Below are 19615 nucleotides of genomic sequence, written 5' to 3'. Positions count from 1 at the left end.
GGGGAAAAATTCTGCCTCTGCTTCCCAGCAATTTGTCTCCCAGCAAGCAGCACAGATGATGTACACTGTTTGTTGTGTATTTCTGTGTATGTGTACCTGACCCATAGAAATAGCAAAGAATTAGAGAAATGTACATTATGGCAGTATATTAATGCCAGGTTGTTTTCTTAAAATGATTATTTAAATAGAACAACTCCAAACATGACTAAGTCAAGGTTTAACTCAGCTGCCTTATCTTAATACTAAAACAGGACACTGTTACATTTCAGACTATACTTGTACAGATTTTGTTAAAATTGGTGTGACTTTCTGGAAGTACAGTATAGTTATTCTCTGCTATTTAAAAGAAGATACAATATCATTAGACTGATTCAGATCAAGCGTTTATTTTAAAAAGCTTCTTCATTTGTTGTCTAGAACAATAATATAGAAGTATTTAAAACATTGAATATTCTACAGGCATTTATAGTTATTGACTTATCTCCTTGCATCCAGTTCAGCAGAAAATAAAAATCTGTTTCTCCTTCCCAGCAATTTGCCTACTTGCAACTAGTTTTGGTTTCAGTTTATCACCTGTCTGGTCAGCCTACAGCCTCAAATCAGCTGAGGGTCAGGAAGCTGATAATGAGTTGCTTGGCTTAACAGGCTCTGTTCTGTTTGTTGCAAGGAGGTAAATTGCTGGGACACAGAGGGCAAAGGGTGGGGATGGCTAGGTGGGGCTACATTTAGCACCCAAGTTTTCACCCTCTTTTTTGGAGTAAAAAGGTAGGTCTTATACTCCGAAAAATACAGCAGGCTGAGTTTTCTCAAAAATGGGGCTTGTTTTTCTTTAAATCCAGCTCATGTCCATTGGATGGATCCTGAACCTAGCTTTTGGATGAAATTCGAATTTTGATCTCTAGCTTTTATGACAATATTTTTTTTTCCCTATTTGTAATGATAACTCTCAATTAGTGTGTAATAAGGAATGCGTGTTCTGGAAAAATGAGCAGGATACACAATCTATACAATGAGTGGCTATAGTGCAGTTTTGCCAGAGATGGGCTCATATAATGTAACAATCGGTTTGCCCAGCATCAAAAATGTGAGAGTGTGAACACGCATGTGTGTAAAACAATCTTCTGTGTATGCACGTGGCTTCAAAAACATGGCAATATAGGACAGGATAGTGCCGGGGCGGATCAAAACTACAGGTTTGCCTGAACTGGTCGAATTGGCAGCAGCCCACCACTGAGTTTTTCCAATATTTTCTTTCCTTCTTCCCTTATTCCAATATGTTGCCTCAAAGAATATACAAGAGCATCTTATAGTTTCTCTTTCCAACAAGTTTGCTCTAGTATCTGCTGACCTTTGGTCTCTGAGTTAGGAAATCTGCGACCATAACAATTCACAATTATAGGTCTATATTTACAGATATTTTTGATTCACATGATGGCATGCCCTAAGATGTGTACAATGTTATATTGAAAAATACACTTACTAGCTACTGGAAGAGGAGAAAGAATACTGTATAGTAAGACTTGTTTGCATTTATACGATCATCTTAAAAAGTATTAGGGTGCCAAATTTCAATATCTCAGAACTTGCATTTAATGGCACGATTCCCCCTTTCCAATTCTTGCCAAGCTTCTTAATTGAAACCATCTAATCATCTGAAATCCTATTAACTTCAGAGCATTGAGAATCAGCATGGACTTCTATGAGCCAGTCACTGTTCTTTCCTGCCAAGTTACAGCAAAGTGCTAAAATAATAATTCGATCAATAGTAATCACAAATATCCTCTCAACTTCATGTTTCTCCATGTGAGGAAAAGTATCCTATAGTCATTCTAGAAAAACACTAGAGCTACTGAGATATGAATATAACAATACAGTGGTATCTCTACTTACGAGCTTAATTCGTTCCGTGACCCAGTTCTTAAGTATAAAAGTTTGTAAGAAGAAGCAATTTTTCCCATAGGAATCAATGTAAAAGCAAATAATGTGTGTGATTGGGGAAACCACTGGGAGGGTGGAGGCCCTGTTTCCTCCCAGGAGATTCCTAGAAAGGCTCAACGGAGGCTTCTCCCAGCCTTTTCCGGCCCTGTTTCCTTCCAGGAGATTCCTAGAGAGGCCCCACAGAGGCTTCTCCCCACCTTTTACGGCCCTGTTTCCTCCCAGGAGATTCCTAGAGAGGCCCCACAGAGGCTTCTCCCCACCTTTTCCGGCCCTGTTTCCTCCCAGGAGATTCCTAGAGAGGCCCCACAGAGGCTTCTCCCCACCTTTTCCGGCCCTGTTTCCTCCCAGGAGATTCCTAGAGAGGCCCCATGGAGGCTTCTCCCCGCTTTTTCTGGTTATAGTTTAAGAGGCTCCGGTTTGTAAGTGGAAAATGATTCTTCAGAAGAGGTAAAAAAATCTTGAACACCCCGTTCTTATCTAGAAAAGTTCGTAAGTAGAGGCGTTCTTAGGTAGAGGCACCACTGTATTTCTGCATATAAATTCCATTCAAAAGTATGATTATGATAATAACACCATATTTTTACAGCCAGGCATTCTTCCAAACAGGTATTATCAAGGTTGTAAGTTGTACAGTACTGTAGTTCATGTGTGTGCGCGCATGTGCACATATATGTGGGAGGGATTTCTGCTTGTATATGTGTGGAATAAAATAGCAATATCATTTAGCAATATTATTTAGACTTATATTTATTAATTCGATTTCTATGACTCCCTTCTCCTGAGACTCAGGGCACCTTACAATATGTTATACCGCTTCTCTAAGTGGTTTACAGAGAGTAAACATATTGCCCCCAACAATCTGGGTCCTCATTTTACCAACCTTGGAAGGATGGAAGGCTGATTCAACCTTGAGCCCACTGAGATTCAATCTGCTGAAATGCTGGCAGCCGGTGATCAGAAGAAGTAGCTTGCAGTACTGCACTCTAACCACTGCACCACCGAGCCTCTAAAAAGACTTGCCATTAATGCATTTTTTACAAGGATACTTTAAACAGTTTACCTGTATGGGGTGAGCATCGCAGGGGTGTGGTAGTGCTCACAAGTACATGGAGGGGTATGTTTTACCACCACAATTTGTCTCAAGTAACATGTTGGAAGATGGCCTTGATAGATATGTTTGTTTAGGTTATGCTGTTAAAGAATAGTTGGATTTTGCTGATAAAGTTCATATATGTCCTCTTTGTTATAGGACCCCATGGGATCACCTGCTGCAGGAATAAACCAGTACTTCCTGGATCCCTCTGACACATTAGGACCAGCTCCGTATGATCCAGTGTATGTAGTACTGTAACCTATAATATTCGGTCCTGAGAGGCATTCATGTATATGTACGGAGAGCCAGTCCTTTCTCTAAATAAGTTGCAGTTAGAATTCACTGCTGCATAAAATATTTGTTTTTAAAAAAATCAAGTGGCCACTACTTTCACATAAAGTAAATATATGTTGTCCTTCTTTCTCCATCAAAACATATAGTGATTTTGATCAAGATGTTTGAGTATGACAATTCCCATCCATCTCTACAGAAAAAGTAGCAACATGGAATGCTATGAATTTAACTAACTGTTCTCTCTCTGCAGATCTGGTTTTGTAATCTTCTATGATTTCCTTTTGGGGTTGGATCCTATGTTCTACCATGTTCGCCTGGTCTCTGGCTTATATCGTAATGGGCAGCAACTGGGGAAGTCCACACCTCTTCCTATTGTCTCCTCTGATATGGGCCATTCTTCACAGTCTCTGATGGACAGGCAAAGACCATGCTGTGCCATCTTAGCAGCTAGACAGCCAGTCCCAAGGTGAGCTTCCAAGCTATTCCCATCATGTCACACCTTTATTTATTTATTTTATTTATTTATTTATTAGATTTGTATGCCGCCCCTCTCCGCAGACTTGGGGCGGCTCACAACAGTGATAAAAACAATATATAATGACAAATCTAATAATTAGAATCTAAAATAACAATAGTACATTTAAAAAATCTAAAAAGCAAGGAACCCCAATATAAAAACATACATACAGTCATATCATGCACAAAAACTACACAGGCAGGGGGAGATGTCTCAGTTCCCCCATGCTTGACGACAGAGGTGGGTTTTAAGGAGTTTTCGAAAGGCAAGGAGGGTAGGGGCAATTCTAATCTCTGGAGGGAGCTGATTCCAGAGGTTCGGAGCCACCACAGAGAAGGCTATTCCCCTGGGTCCCGCCAGACGACATTGTTTAGTCAACGGGACCAACTCTGTGGGACCTAACCGGCCGCTGGGATTCGTGCGGCAGAAGGCAATCTCGCTGATATCCTGGTCCAGTGCCATGAAAGGCTTTATAGGTAATGACCAACACTTTGAATTGTGACTGGAAACTGATCGGCAACCAATGCAGACTGCCGAGTGTTGGAGTAACATGGGCATATTTGGGAAAGCCCATGATTGCTCTCGCAGCTGCATTCTGCACAATCTGAAGTTTCCGAACATCCTAATCAGCAAGTCATTATGTGGGCAGCTACTTAGTTGGCAGCTCCACTATAGTTTTGTAACTGTGTACATGGTTTCTAAATTCTAGAAAAATATTTATTTAATAGCAGTTATGTCTACGGAGATTCTCATGGTTGTTCCAAAGGTGCTTTTTTTTATTTTCAGGAGGCAACTGGACTTTCTTGTTTTGCTTTGAAGACATTTAGCTTCTCATCTAAGGAGCTTCTTCAGCTCTAACTGGATGGTAGGGATGGAAGGATTTATATTCCCTGCAGATGACCAGCTGTCTGCAGAGAATATAAATTCTACAATCCAATCAGTGCTGAATAAGCTTCTTGGATGACAAGCAAAATGTATTCCAGTTGCCTCCTGAAAGAAAAGCACTTTTGGGACTTAATAGCAGTGTAAAGTAAGGATGAAAGTTGTCAAAGTAAACTATTAAATAATATAGTATTGCTATGTAATATTTCTATACCTCCAACTGAATGCCAACTATTGTCATTTCTGTTCCATGGCTATATTCATGAGGCTGTGTAGTATACCTTTATAGTAATTTATGGGCTTCAGGTTAGATGCTGCTAGGCACCTGGGCCAGGAGGGAAATAGGAGGGAAAAGATATTGCAAAATATTATTTTAACATGTGAGATTTATTCTAAGACTTTTTGAAAACCTTAGCATGTTTGCACTGGGAACAATAATCTGTTTTAGGACCAGATTACCTATGGGACCGTCTTCTGCCTCATGTATCCCAGCGACTGGTTAGGTCCCACAGAGTTGGTCTTCTCCAGGTCCTGTCAGCCAGGCAATGTCGCCTGGCAGGGCCTAGGGGAAATGCCTTCTCTGTGGTGGCTCTGGCCCTTTGGAACCAATCTCCCTCTGGAGATTCATACTGCCCCTGCCCTCCTGGCCTTTCACAAGGCCCTGAAGACCCATCTTTGCCAGCAGGCATGGGAGGCCGTGAGTGTTAAGAAGTAATTGGATGAATGTGGATTATTGTTTCTTAGGAAAATGGAGTTTTATAATTTTTAAATATTAGATTTCTTACACATTTTGTATTTGTATTTATTTCTGTTGTAAACTGTCCTGAGTCGGTTGAGAAGGGTGGCATAAAAATCAAATGAATGAATGAACAAACAAACAAACAAACAAAGTTGCACAAAATTGCTTTTTTCATCCAGTTTCAGGTTTGTTAGTTTCTGCTTCTTCCTATTTAGGAGGTAACTTTATGCTAACTTTGTGTTTTCTTAAAAGTCGTGGTCTATGCTATGTCATTTGGCGGGACCCAGGAGAAGAGCCTTCTCTGTGGCAGCCCCGACCCTCTGGAACCAGCTCCCCCCAGATATCAGAGTTGCCCCCACCCTCCTTGCCTTTTGCAAGCTCCTTAAAACCCACCTCTGTCGCCAGGCATGGGGGAATTGAAATTTCCCTTCCCCCTAGGCTTATAGAATTTATACATGGTATGCTTGTATGTATGATTGGCCTCTTAAATTGGGGTTTTTTAGATTATTTTTTAATATTAGATTTGTTACATTGTCTTCTTTATTGTTGTTAGCCGCCCCGAGTCTTTGGAGAGGGGCGGCATACAAATCTAATAAATAAATAAATATTATGAAACAGACATAGGTCTGATCCTTCATCAAAAGTAGCCATATTGCTGTGGATTTCCTGTGTTTTTCAGAATCCTTCCTTCAACCTCCATCAACCTTGTAGCTGAGCTTCAGGCCTCCGGAGGTTTTGATGTTTATGGGCAGGAAATCCAGAATTTATCCCCCAGAGGATGGGCTAAAATCAACATTTTTGACCACCTGCACCAAGTGATGAGTGGGCATTGGAAAGTTCCTATACGAGTGCTCCCTGTAAAGCCAAGTCTTACGGAAGAACAGTTGAATGGTGTGCCTCAGGTAAGAAGGAATAGAGCAGAGCAACAGCCTACCCCACCCCAACCAATTTATAAAAACGGTATTCTAGCTGTTGTTCATAGTCAGTCTCTTAATATTTATTTATTGTGTTTGTGATTTTATACAGATTCTCTGCCAGATCTTATCCAATCTACCACTGATTCTCGCATTCATTCTTACAATACCTGATCTTTGACAACATATCAACTTCTATATGTTCCACTCACCACATTTGCATTCATGTGTCTGTTCTAATCATATAACATTTCCTTTAACTTCTCAGGTTGGCAAAGCTGAGCTTTATTTGCGGCTGGTGAACGCAAGAGATGCTGATATGCAATCAATGGCTGATATTCAACCTGGCAGAGCTTCCTTATATAAATATCCTCCTAGAGTGAGTTGGACCCTATGATTATGAATGTTGATATATATATATATATATATATATATATAGCTTTGTTCACCCGAGCATGAAGCACAAAGTACCAGCCTGAAGATGATGAGTGAGACCTCATCGAAACGTCGCCAAGATTCTATCAATTTTATAAGGGAAAAAACCCAAATAAGCCAAGAACTATACACCAATACCTATTAAAATCCATGAAAACATATATATATCTATGACTAAAAGTCACACACACACACACACACACACACACACACACACACACAAGCTGAGAAGAGGAGATCCTGTGGTCTAGAGGTGAAAGCTCCCCATGTTCAAATCCTGGTAAGGGTATGACTAGTGAGAGCAAAATAGCTTGAAATAGATTTATACTAGTCTTCTTTCCTTTTCATTATCAGCAAAAATTTGTTACATATATATATGTGGTGGGTGGTTGTGTGAAAGAGTAGTAGATGCTTGGAACAAACTTCCAGCAGACGTGGTAGGTAAATCCACAGTAACTGAATTTAAACATGCCTGGGATAAACATATATCCATCCTAAGATAAAATACAAGAAATAGTATAAGGGCAGACTAAATGAACCGTGAGGTCTTTTTCTGCCGTCAATCTTCTATGTTTCTATGTATGTATATGTATATGTTTAAAATACACACACATACACCAAATAGGAACAGTTGGAACAGTTAATTTTTTTTGCATAAAATTTTACTTATTTTCTTCCTTCTAAAATATTTATGCATGCTCAAGTATACTACTGATGCTGTAACTGTAACCCACCCACCCTTTTTTGCATTTTAAGTACATCTGGATGTGAGTCTAATCCTAGGGATCCAGGTTAAAAGCAGAATTTCTCTGAGAAAAAAATACACACGCATATCCAAGTGCATAGGAGAGCAGTTTCCAGACATGCAGCCAATCCAAAGTATCAAAAAAGTCAGATTGAACTGATATTTTTAACTTGGTTAGCAGCTATCCCAGTCCTAGTTTTTTATTTATTTTATTGATTTATTTTGTCAAGCATGTATTAGATAACAGCTATAGGTATAAACATGGTTATTAGTACATGAAATGAATACAAATAAAAGGGGACATTAGGACAGGGACAGTAGGCACTTTGGTGCAGTTATGCATGTTCCTTAATCAACTGCTAAGTTATTAGTATGAAATGAGAAAATATGTAATATGTATGTACACATATGGCATATATACATAGAATTAAATAATATATTTTAGATATTCAGTAATATTAAATAGATTGGGAAATTGTATCTCTTTGAGGTGAGGAGAGGCCAGGCACTCTAACCCTACCTTTGTCGCGAGTGACGTCAACTTGGCCAGCTTTAAGCCAGTCACATGACCTTTAAGCCACCACCCCCAGTCACATGATTGTCAAGCCACTCCCACCTGGTCACATGGCAGGCAAGCCACACCCACAAAATAAGCCACGCCCACAGTGTGATAGTAAATTTTTTGCAGCCCTTCATTAAATAAAGGTGCAATCTCTCAAGCAGAATTGCGATTTTTGGAGTTACAGAGCATTGGTCTATTGCAGCAAAGGTAACTTACAATACTTTGAGAGAAAGAGGCCAACTCCAGAATATTTCCAGTGGTGCTCTCCAACTGACCTGCTGCTTACGATAATAACCCTCTCTTCTCTCCTACACAGGCATCCAGTTCCACAGCGCCTCGTATTGATTTGCCTCCAACCCAGCCTTCTTTCCATCCTGTCCCAACCAGCTTGTCTTTCTCTGCTTCTCCTTACACTGGTTTAGTTGACCCTCCTCCTAATCAGGAACAGTCTGTCCAGCTTAAACCTAACAAAAGGTGAAAAAAAGGAGGATTAACCCTTTTCTCCTTCCAAGATTCTTTCCTTTCAATCTTAAAACAAATCAGCATAGAAACATAGCTCCCTGCCCTTATTTATGGTTTATTTAAAAAGCTGTTATATATAAATTTTAAAAAAATCTTTCTAGTTAGACATATATTTCACTTTGTACTCAGCAGTTTGGCAACTAATTAGTGTGCATTGAAAGTAAATATTATTATATTATTGACATTTCAAATCTTAATGGCACACCCATTTCTTTGAGCTAAAAATCAGGCAGTATTTTTTTCAGATTGACAAAAGGGCATCAGTCTTTATGCGCAACAGCACACCATCAGAGGCATGTATAACTTGATGCAGGATTCAAATAGAGATGTGATGGGGAAGACAAAGTGATGATACAAATTGGGTGCTACACAGATGACAAGCACTTTTTCAATTCAATACTGTGCCAGGTGAAAAACTCTGTTGGTATGTCTCAGTATAGCTAGGCTATGAGACCTTTGACATACACTGAGCAGAGAATCTTAACAGAGTGTGGATGTGTAGTAAAGCCAAAGAAAAAGACACAGACTTAGTTATGCTTAATAAGTACTATTTACATATATACAAAATAGAAGCAATCCATAACAAGCACTAAGCCATCCAATATAATAAGCACTAAGCAAATACACTCCCCCCTCAAGGCAAAGCAAAAGCGAATGAGCATTAAAGCACCATTGAGGGAAGGAGTACTAGCGCCCTCTTATGGCGAACCAGCCCAAAATACTTAAAGTGATAGTACAAGAGACTACAATAGGTAGTTTACAATGGCAAACCCTCTTTTCCAGATCCTGCACAATCTTATTTACAGCTTCAACAGACCTAGCTATGATCGCAATGGCAAACCTTAACAACCATGTACTTTGTACTAATAAACTCCATTGTTAAGATCCTTCACCATATTTTTGTATCAAAAGTACTAAGTCCTATCAAATTATGTAAAGATTACTTTCAGATAAATAGGCAATAATTAGGCCTGCTTTTTGAAGAGGGAATTGCTGTATAAAACCTTTTAAACTATTCAGCAAAATGTATTACTATTTTTAAAAAATGTCCCTAATGACGTGGCAGCTCAGTGGCTAAGATGCTGAGCTTGTCCATCAGAAAGGTCGGCGGTTCAGTAATTCAAATCCCTAGCGCTGCGGTAATGGAGTGAGCTCTCATTATTTGTCCCAGCTTCTGCCAACCTAGCAGTTTGAAAGCATGTAAAAAATGCAAGTAGAAAAATAGGAACCATCTTTCGAGGGAAGGTAACAGCGTACCGTGCACCTTTGGCATTTAGTCATGCTGGCCACATAAATATGGAGATGTCTTCAGACAGCGCTGGCTCTTCGGCTTTGAAACAGAGATGACCACTGCACCCTAGAGTTGAGAACAATTAGCACTTATATGGGAGGGGAACTTTTACCTTTAATGTATGAGTGGAAATGTATTTATTTGACTTGTTTGCTGCCCATCTTGGCTAAAGGCAATTCTGGGCAGCTTACAAACAAATGTAAATAAATAGTCTCCTTATCAAACAATTGTTAATTTAACTTCTAATTTAATATCCATAACTGTGGTTATGATCATTGACCAGAGTTATAAATTGTCTGACTGAAAAAGGCATCACAGTGACATACCTTTGAAAAGTGTTTGGAAACTTCAGATCGTGCAGAATGCAGCCACGAGAGCCATCGTGCGGCTTCCAAGATTCGCCCATGTTTCTTCAACACTCTGCCGATCAGTTTCCGGTCACAATTCAAAGTGTTGGTCATGACCTTTAAAGCCCTATATGGCTTTGGACCAGACTACCTCCGGAACCGCCTGTTACCGCATGAATCCCAGTGACCGATAAGGTCCCACAGAGTTGGCCTTCTCCGGGTCCCATTGACTAAACAATGTCGTTTGGCGGGCCCCAGGGGAAGAGCCTTCTCTGTGGCAGCCCCGGCCCTCTGGAACCAACTCCCCCCGGAGATTAGAATTCCCCCCCTCCCTGTCTTTCGTAAACTACTCAAGACTCATTTATACCGCCAGGCATGGGGGAGTTGAGATATTCCTTCCCCCTAGGCCATTACAAGTTATGCATGGTATGTCTGTGTGTATGTTTGTTTTTATAATAAGGGTTTTTAGTTGTTTTATTATTGGATTGTCACATGCTGTTTTTATCATTGTTGTTAGCCGCCCCGAGTCTACGGAGAGGGGCGGCATACAAATCCAATAAATTATTATTAAATTATTATTATTATTATTATTATTATTATTATTATTATTATACAAACAAAAAAGTATATAACTGGATTTCTGATTATTTAAATTATAACTTTCTAATGCTAGCTCATTCTAGATTACTCTGAGTTTAGCTCGTTTGTTGTGATTTACTCTTTTGTTATCAGTTTGGGGTTTGTTTTTCTGTGTCCAATAGTTTTCAAAATAAATGCAGTGATTCATTGATCAATTACTTGTTTTTAATTCTCATGTTCTTTCCCATTTCTCACATTCTCTGCACACCTACATCATCAATTGCCTTTAATTTTCCTCCCTGCTCTCTAACGTCCAAATGGGTATGTAAACTGGGTTTCTTTAAAAAATTCTGGACTTTAATGCTCAGCACACACAAAGCCCTCCTTCCTTGTTCATGTCCCCCTTCTTTCACTACACTATTCTCCTGGCTGTGGCATTGGAAGCACCTAGAAACAGATCAGAGGCTTTTCCAGCATATCCAGGTAAAAACTCAGTGTGATTTGGTTTCCAGATTGATTATCTTCTCTCTCTCTCTCTCTGTGTAGGAATATTTGTTTTCTTAGGGGTTTTTTTTTGGGGGGGGGGGTGATGGTAAAAAGTTATTTTTCCCTGGGGCATGATAAAAATGCTACATGTTATTTCCTGAGCTGTGGAAGAAGAATATCCGAGCTAATCAGCATCTAATAATTCCAACAGAGGTGAAAAAATACCACCAAATTCAATTGCCAAGCAGAGAATTTACAGGCAGCTAAAAGAAACACGACTGGGGATCATTCTTGATAAAGTGACAGGTGCCTCACCAGGCAATGGGGCCATCCGACTGACAGGTTACCATCACAAAACTGGTCAGGTAGGTAGTCAGTGTATGATTTTATCATTGGAACTGATTAGCCCTTAGTTTACTAAACGGTGGCTTACTGAATTAGCCTAAATGCCCAAGTTCACTTAACACGCTGCCAACCACGTTGTTTTAAATGTGTTCTAAAAACTGAATTTTAATGTGGCATAACATTAAATTAAACATCTTGCATTGCAAGATGCAAGACCACACAAGTTAAATATAAGTTCACACATCTGTATTTTTTGTCTAGATCATGTAAAGGAATAGTTAATTTAGGTAACCATTGTGATGTGTAAATATCATTTTTACAGTATTTCTTATTAAGTAAAATTTATTCTTTTATGTATAATTTAGGCATGTTTGAATTCTTGTTGCACTTAGGAATGCTTAGGAAATTTGGCTCAAATAATCCCACAACCTAATTTTTCTATAAAAGGCATATTTCATGCATTCAAAGGGCAGTCCTTGAGATCTTTATGAACTGAAAAAGATGTGTCTAAAACCCTGAGATTTATTGCCAGACAATAAACATATTGTACTGAATAGAGGAAACAATGGAACACAAGATAATTGGCACCCATTAGATGCAGAATATATTGTCAATGGCAGCTTGTGCAGTGTCTAAAACCTTGCCAGAAACAAGGGCTACAAATTATTGTAATCTATATGTAAGTGAATTCAGAACAGCTAGATTGATTATCCAAGGTACATCGTGTATATTGTTTTGTAGTCTGCAATTCATGTTATTAAGATTTAAGATTTGACTCAAATACTGTATAAGAAATGCATTAAATGGCTTAAGCAAGGAGTTGGACTGTATTTTTCTTAATCCTCTTAGGTGATTTGCACCAGAAATTCAGGATTTAATTATTGTACTAATTTCATCAGATCAGACATCAAACACAATTATTTCATGTTTGGAGAGGAACAGGTATGCAGAAGGTTCAAATTGTGGGACTTCTATTTCTACAGGAAAGCTTTACACTGCTCCAGAATCAGTTTTGTACCTGAAAAATCTTAATTTTTTAAATTTTCATCCTGCCTTTATTACTTTATAAGTAACTCAAGGTGGTGAACATAAATAATGTTCCTTTCTCTTCCGATTTTCCCCACAACACCCCTGTGAGGTGAATTGGAATAAGAGTGAGTGACTGGCCCAAAGTTACCCAACTGGCTTTCGTGCCTAATGCATGATTAGAATTCACAGTCTCCCAATTTCTAGGCCTGCACTTTAACCATTACACCAAAATTACACAATCTCCTCTGTGTAACAACTGCCCCAGTTAATTCTCACTAAAGGTATTTCTCCTTAATCTGCAATGTTGAAGCTTCATAGAGACAGATACAACAGATACAAACTTAAAATAAACCACTCTAAACTCAACTGCAAGAAGTACGACTTTAGTAACCGAGTAGTTCATGCCTGGAACTCACTCCCTGACTCTGTAGTATCATCACCTAACCCCTAAAACTTTACCCTTAGACCTCACCCGATTCCTAAGAGGTCAGTAAGGGGCATTCATAAGTGCACCAGCGTGCCTTCCATCCCATCCTAAAGTTTCCCTCTTATTAGTATCATGTATATAAACATTGTTATATCTTTGCATACCACCAATATGTACTTGACAAAACAAATGGATGAATGGATGGATGGATGGTTGGAGGGAGAGAGGGAGGGAGGGATAGATAGAGATAGATAGATAGATGATAGATAGACAGATGATAGATAGATGATAGATGATAGATATATAGATAGATGATAGATGATAGATATATAGATAGATGATAGATGATAGATAGAAATATAGATAGATGATAGATGATAGATAGATAGATGATAGATAGATGATAGATAGATAGATGATAGATAGATGATAGATAGATGATAGATAGATGATAGATGATAGATAGATAGATGATAGATTATAGATAGATGATAGATAGATAGATAGATGATAGATAGATGATAGATAGATGATAGATAGATAGATAGATAGATGATAGATAGATAGATGATAGATAGATAGATGATAGATTATAGATAGATGATAGACAGATAGACGGATAGATAGATAGAATTATAGTTAGTTGCCGGGCATTTCCCCCCTTGGGGGAATTCCAATTCTACCTCTCAGTTTTCAGATGTCCATTCTCCATCGTGTTAAGAGATTCCTTTACATGTGTCTCAATGGTTGTAGAGCTCTCTCATAGCAACTGCTTGAATTTATTTGCAAGTCATCATCATGTACCATATGAGGAAAGTGAAAGGATATTAGTAGGATATTCTCAGTTGGCAAAAACACTGAATGTTTCTAGGTCTGCAGCAGAGAAGGCAACCATAAACCAAATTGTTTTAATAACTGTGGCGTGAAAAATGTGTAAAATGGGGTAAAACTCACTTAACAAATGTCTCACTTAGAAACATGAATTTTGGGCTCAATTGTGGTCGTAAATTGAGGACTACCTGTATAGATTTTACGGTAACGAATACCTATTTTAAAAAATGATAGAAGGAAAGGGTGGATAATGGCAGAAACGTTAGAGCCATACATTTTTCTATTGGACATTGGGGATTTCTTTTGATCTCATCTCAGGTAATATTTTGGGATGTTACACCACAAGAGGATATGATCCTTGTTGCTTGCTTTTATCACTGCCCCGAAGGAACGGAAGCATCTGCATCCTGGGACAACATGTTCACCCCCCATTATCCATCATTAGGGAGTGAACAATGGTTAGCTGCCTGGGCTGTGCTCAGACTAACTAAGCGGTTTGAATCCTGTGAAGTGATGTTTGCAGGTATGTGGCTGATGCTTGAGAAATCTTGAAGCTACAATTCTCTTCAGGAATCAAGATTTTCATGGTGCTCCTCTATTATAGCCATACTATTATTTCCACTCTGCCTCTATAGGTGCAAAGAAGGAAGAGGAATCCAGAATGACTACATGGAATATTGGCACTCACACATTAATTCTGTATCGGTGCCCTGTGCCATCTATAACAGTTTTGCCCACTTTGGTAAGTCTCCTCCAATGTAGCATGCCAAAGTTAGTTTAAGAAATAGTAAAAACATAAAAAGTAAACACATCCCCCCCCCCCCCCCGTTAAGAAAATGTATTCACATTGTACAATGCAACAACTGGTTTGCTTTTAGCTTAATGTTAACTAAATTAAGAGCCTTGGTGGTGCAGTGGTTAGAGTGCAGTACAGTGTTCCCTTGACTTTGGCGGGGGATGCGTTCCGAGACTACCCGCGAAAGATGAATTTCTGCGAAGTAGAGATGCGGAAGTAAATACACTATTTTTGGCTATGGACAGTATCACAAGCCTTCCCTTAACACTTTAAACCCCTAAATTACAATTTCCCATTCCCTTAGCAACCATTTAGATTATTACTCACCATGTTTATTTATTAAAGTTTATTTAAAAATATTTATTAAAGGCGGACAAGTTTAGCAATGACATATGACGTCATCGGGCGGGAAATACCATGGTATAGGGGAAAAAACAGCTAAGTATTTTTTTAATTAATATTTTTGGAAAACCGTGGTATAGACTTTTCGCGAAGTTTGAACCCGCGAAAATCGAGGGAACACTGTACTGCAAACTACTTCTGCTGATCACAGGCTGTCATCAGTTTGGCAGATCAAATCTCAGTAGGCTCAAGGTTGACTCAGCCTTCCATCGAGGTCGGTAAAATGAGGACCCAGATTGTTGGGGGCAATATGCTGTCTCTCTGTAACCGCTTAGAGAGGGCTGTAAAGCACTGTGAAGCAGTGTATAACTCTAAATGCTATTGCTAAATTAACGGCCAACGTGGCGCACTGGTTAGAATGCAGTATTACACTATTGCAGGCTAATTCTGCCGACTGCCAGCAGTTTGATCCTGACCAGCTCAAGGCTGACTCAGCCTTCCATCCTTCTGAGGTCAGTAAAAGGAGGACCCAAATTTTTGGAGGCAATATGCTGACTCTGTAAACCGCTTAGAGAGGGCTGCAAAACCAAGCCAGTTTATCAGCATGATTTACAACTTTGTGTATTACATAAGCCTAGTATGATAGTCACTAAACAATAGACTGAGCAAACATGTACAGTACACAATGTGGCAGTCAGTTGTAAAAATCTAGAGATGGCCCTAAATCCTATGCTTACTGCTTCAGCATTATTTGGCCTATTTCAGTAGTGTTTTAAACATTAAACCATTTTAAAAGCCATGTTTTAGAAACCATAGAAGCAATGGCAAATGTGTTAAAAATCAGTTGATTTAGCTTTCACTCAAGTCTTATCATTTCTGTCTTCATTTTAGCCAGAACACAAGACGTACGGTGATGCTACTTTGAGACTAAACATCTTTAGTACCCAAAAACCCGAACTGCCTTTCCCACCAGAGCTACCAGCCATACTTGATCATACAGAAGCCTGATCCCATGTAGGTATTAGAGGAAGAATACAGAAGCTTGCTGTTGTAAACTATTCGGCTGGGATTCATCCATCCCGAACAGAATTGGTTCTTTCTGGTTATCTTTCAAACATGAGGAGTAGGTGTCTTTCTACAGATCTGCTTTCCCAGTATAGGAACTCCTCAAACACATGCTGTTTTCTTATGCATTCAATTTGTTTGTCAATTAAAAGGGTTTTATTCTTCATCTTTGAGGCTTTTGTTTTTCTTTGCAGTGATTTCTTTGTTGTGTTTTGCATCCTTCTTGGATGAATATATGGGTTTTACAGATAAATTCATTGATCTAGCATTATATGAAAAACTATCCGTTGAGAAGAACAGAGCCAAAAAAAAATTACTATTTCCTTGGAAAGGTATCAATCCAGATTTATAACCATATATGATTTATAAATGATATTGTTCACTCTGCTTAGGAACTAGACCTGCAGTAAATAATATTGCAATAAAAAGGCTGGTTTATATCGTTCTTGTGATCAAGGTAAATAGTGTTTTAATACTGCTTCCCCCTGCCCTGATTTTTCCACTTTTACATTGTTTTTCCTTAACCTACATTTGCAAATGTAGCTACCACTTCTTAGAGCGGAACATGAATATTCCTTTCCAAGTAATTTAAATAAAATTCTTACCATCATATTCTACTTTTTGATACTTAAGATCCTAGTTATTTTCCATCCATTGTTTTCCTTTAGGCCAGTGATGGCGAATTTATGGCACAGGTGGCATGCAGTGCCATATTGGAGGGCATACAAGGCTCTCCATGTGCACGGAAGCACTGGCCAGCTTATTTTCGGGCCTTGGGGAAGACTATTTTCGCCCCCCTCAGACTTTAGGGAAGCTTCCTGAAACCTTCGGAGTGTGAAAAACAGCCCAACAGGCAAACTGGAAATCTGTTTTTCCTAATTTCCAGTTTGCCCGTTTTTCAACTTCCCAGGCTGCAGTGATGGGTGGAAGTAAGAAAGACCTAAATAGGCTAATTTTTATCAACAGTGAAAGATTACAAAAATTGGTCTTTTTGAGTTAAACTTATGAAACTTTATATTGAAATACCTTAAGCCTTGTCATCTTAAAACTGTAATTAAATAGCAAACATTGCAATTCTCTATCAATATTGAAGGCACAGTAATAACTCGTTACCAAGCCCTAAACTTAAGTTTTGCAAATTCAGTCACCAGTTTTTGTATCCTTGCATGAATAAATTTGATGCCCATACATGAAAACTATCCTATTTTGCTAGTTAATTATATTTAAGGCATTTATTAAGAATGCCCAAAATATTTAGAAACATGTTTAGTTCAGAACTTTATCATCCCTCTCCAAGCATACTTGAGTTTTTAAGTTAGGAACTATCTGTTTTGAACTTGGAAAATTTCCAACACTTGGAATAATTCATTTATACTCAAAACAGCAGTTTCAGCATCAGAAATTTTCAAAGTGAAATTTATTTATTTATTGGATTTATATGCTGCCCCTAATGCTTTGTACATCAATACAAAGGTCACCACATAGATACTATCTTTCAGCAGACTTGTACCTTAAAATCGGGAAGCCCAACTTCCTAGAACCCAGCCTTTTTTGAAAAGAACATTTAATGAGCTCAGTATTAGTGTAGTATTTTTATTCTTGAAGAGAACCATCAAACCTGTTTTAAATTCCACAGGAATGTATATTCAAGGCTGATTTTTTCATAACAGGTTCAAGAATGTTTCTCTCAGAAAATAAAGTTTAGCTAGATTCTATGAAGATAAAATTTTCTCAAATTACAATTGAAACAATGTACTTTCCATAGCAGTCCTAGTCGGGAACAATTGCTCTTGCTCTTAAGTACAAAACATCTTCACTACAGGTGTAGTTTTCTGAAGCAGATCAGTTCCAAAACAGATCACTAGCAGGCTCATGTCCTTTATACTGCAATTACCAAAATATTTTGCAACTATTTATAACTGCCAGATCAATGACCTCTAATCTTAAACATATCAGAGCATAAATATCGCTATGCTACAATATTACACTACAACATATGAGCCGGGGTGGCGCAGCAGGTAGAGTGCTGTACTGCAGGCCACTGAAGCTGACTGTAGATCTGAAAGTCAGTGGTTCAAAACTCATCACCGGCTCAAGGTTGACTCAGCCTTCCATCCTTCCGAGGTGGGTAAAATGAGGACCCGGATTGTGGGGGCAATATGCGGGCTCTGTTAAAAAGTGCTATTGCTAACATGTTGTAAGCCGCCCTGGGTCTAAGGAGAAGGGCGGCATAAAAATTGAATGAATGAATGAATGAATGAATAAATTACATTCTAGTTGAACTTAACTTTTCTTGGTAAAGTAAATGTAAAGCCACGAAAATCTCAATCAGAAATCCATTCCATTGGTATACTTTAGTTTTATAATCTGAAATTGAAGTTCATGTCAGTTGAAGGTTCAAATAGAGACATGTCTCAAAATCTCTATTTGACAGTATTAGTAAATCTTCTAAATTCTTGTATTCTCATCAAATGCTACTTTCTTATGTATCTCCTCTACCTTTCTTACTTTGCCTTGGTGGAAGCAAGAAGCTAAAAATGTATCATGTACAGTATTAGATAAAAATGTTTACCAATATGGCTAGTGATGAAAAATATTTCACGTACTGTACTTTTAATTCCAGGGAAGAATTAACAAATTGCATCTGCATGATTAGACACAGAAGAGCATATTGTATGTGCTTACTTAAAGGTTTGCAAATTTATGGAGAGAGGCAATGACAGGTCCAGTGTAAACACACAATCTTCAAAAATGTGTCATCTAGTCATACAATTATAGAAGAGCTTTCTTGAAGGAGGTTTATCTTTCTCTTAATTCTTGCTTCCTAGGCACTTTGTTAAAATTACATTTCAGATTTTATACTGTTAATATTAAGATTATATTGTCTCACATTTAATTCCTAAAGGAGTTTTAAAGCCATTGATTTTCCTCTATCTACAATCCAAGAAGCTATTTCTGTTTGGATCAGGATTCAATATGTTCATATTACTGAGCGGTTTTTCTGCTTTGACAATTTATGAATCACTTTTATTGAGTGCATAAAGAGTTCAGACTCTTTGAAAACAGACTATGGGCAAACTTTGAACCCATTTGGGTTTTCCTTTAGTCAATCATCTTATGCTTTCCTATGATTTCTTAAACTAGGGTTTTGTCCTAATAGATACCTTTTCTCTATGAAATTTCAAAACTACAATTTTAAAATAAATAGAAGCCTCACATTTTAAAAAAAGCATACCCTACAGCTTTTTCATATATATTTTTATTTCCCATCTATTTATTCTTGTCTGAGACTTTTTGGAACATTTATCCCACTTTAATCTTGAAAAACAATAAGCAATTACCAAGTTGATTGCATATAAGACAGATAACCAAATTTTGAAGCCAGAATGTGGACTTAATTTTATGGTTTAATTTTACATATCTTAAAATGACAATG

General features: G+C 38.2%; 1 protein-coding gene across 2 annotated transcripts in view; it reads left to right on the top strand.

Annotated features, from left to right (window-relative positions):
• The window catches only part of CCDC17 (coiled-coil domain containing 17), a 33959-nt gene extending 17614 nt beyond the window's left edge, over positions 1-16345 (top strand). Inside the window, exons 10-19 of one of the 2 annotated variants that reach the window (XM_070745002.1) lie at positions 3188-3273; positions 3576-3791; positions 6143-6365; positions 6646-6756; positions 8436-8593; positions 11556-11709; positions 12539-12631; positions 14295-14499; positions 14612-14718; positions 16006-16345. In XM_070745002.1, the coding sequence (XP_070601103.1) occupies positions 3188-3273; positions 3576-3791; positions 6143-6365; positions 6646-6756; positions 8436-8593; positions 11556-11709; positions 12539-12631; positions 14295-14499; positions 14612-14718; positions 16006-16122 (1470 nt within the window). In that variant the 3' untranslated portion in view covers positions 16123-16345. The remainder of the gene's footprint in view (positions 1-3187; positions 3274-3575; positions 3792-6142; positions 6366-6645; positions 6757-8435; positions 8594-11555; positions 11710-12538; positions 12632-14294; positions 14500-14611; positions 14719-16005) is intronic. The other variant, XR_011558528.1, reaches the window with a different exon arrangement.
• The last annotated feature ends 3270 nt before the right edge of the window (positions 16346-19615 follow it).

The sequence above is a fragment of the Erythrolamprus reginae genome, chromosome 3 (assembly GCF_031021105.1).
Source record: "Erythrolamprus reginae isolate rEryReg1 chromosome 3, rEryReg1.hap1, whole genome shotgun sequence".
NCBI classification, from domain to species: Eukaryota; Metazoa; Chordata; class Lepidosauria; order Squamata; family Dipsadidae; genus Erythrolamprus; species Erythrolamprus reginae.
The sequence above is the reverse complement of the archived record's forward strand: the minus strand, read 5'-3'. Positions and strand labels throughout refer to the sequence as shown.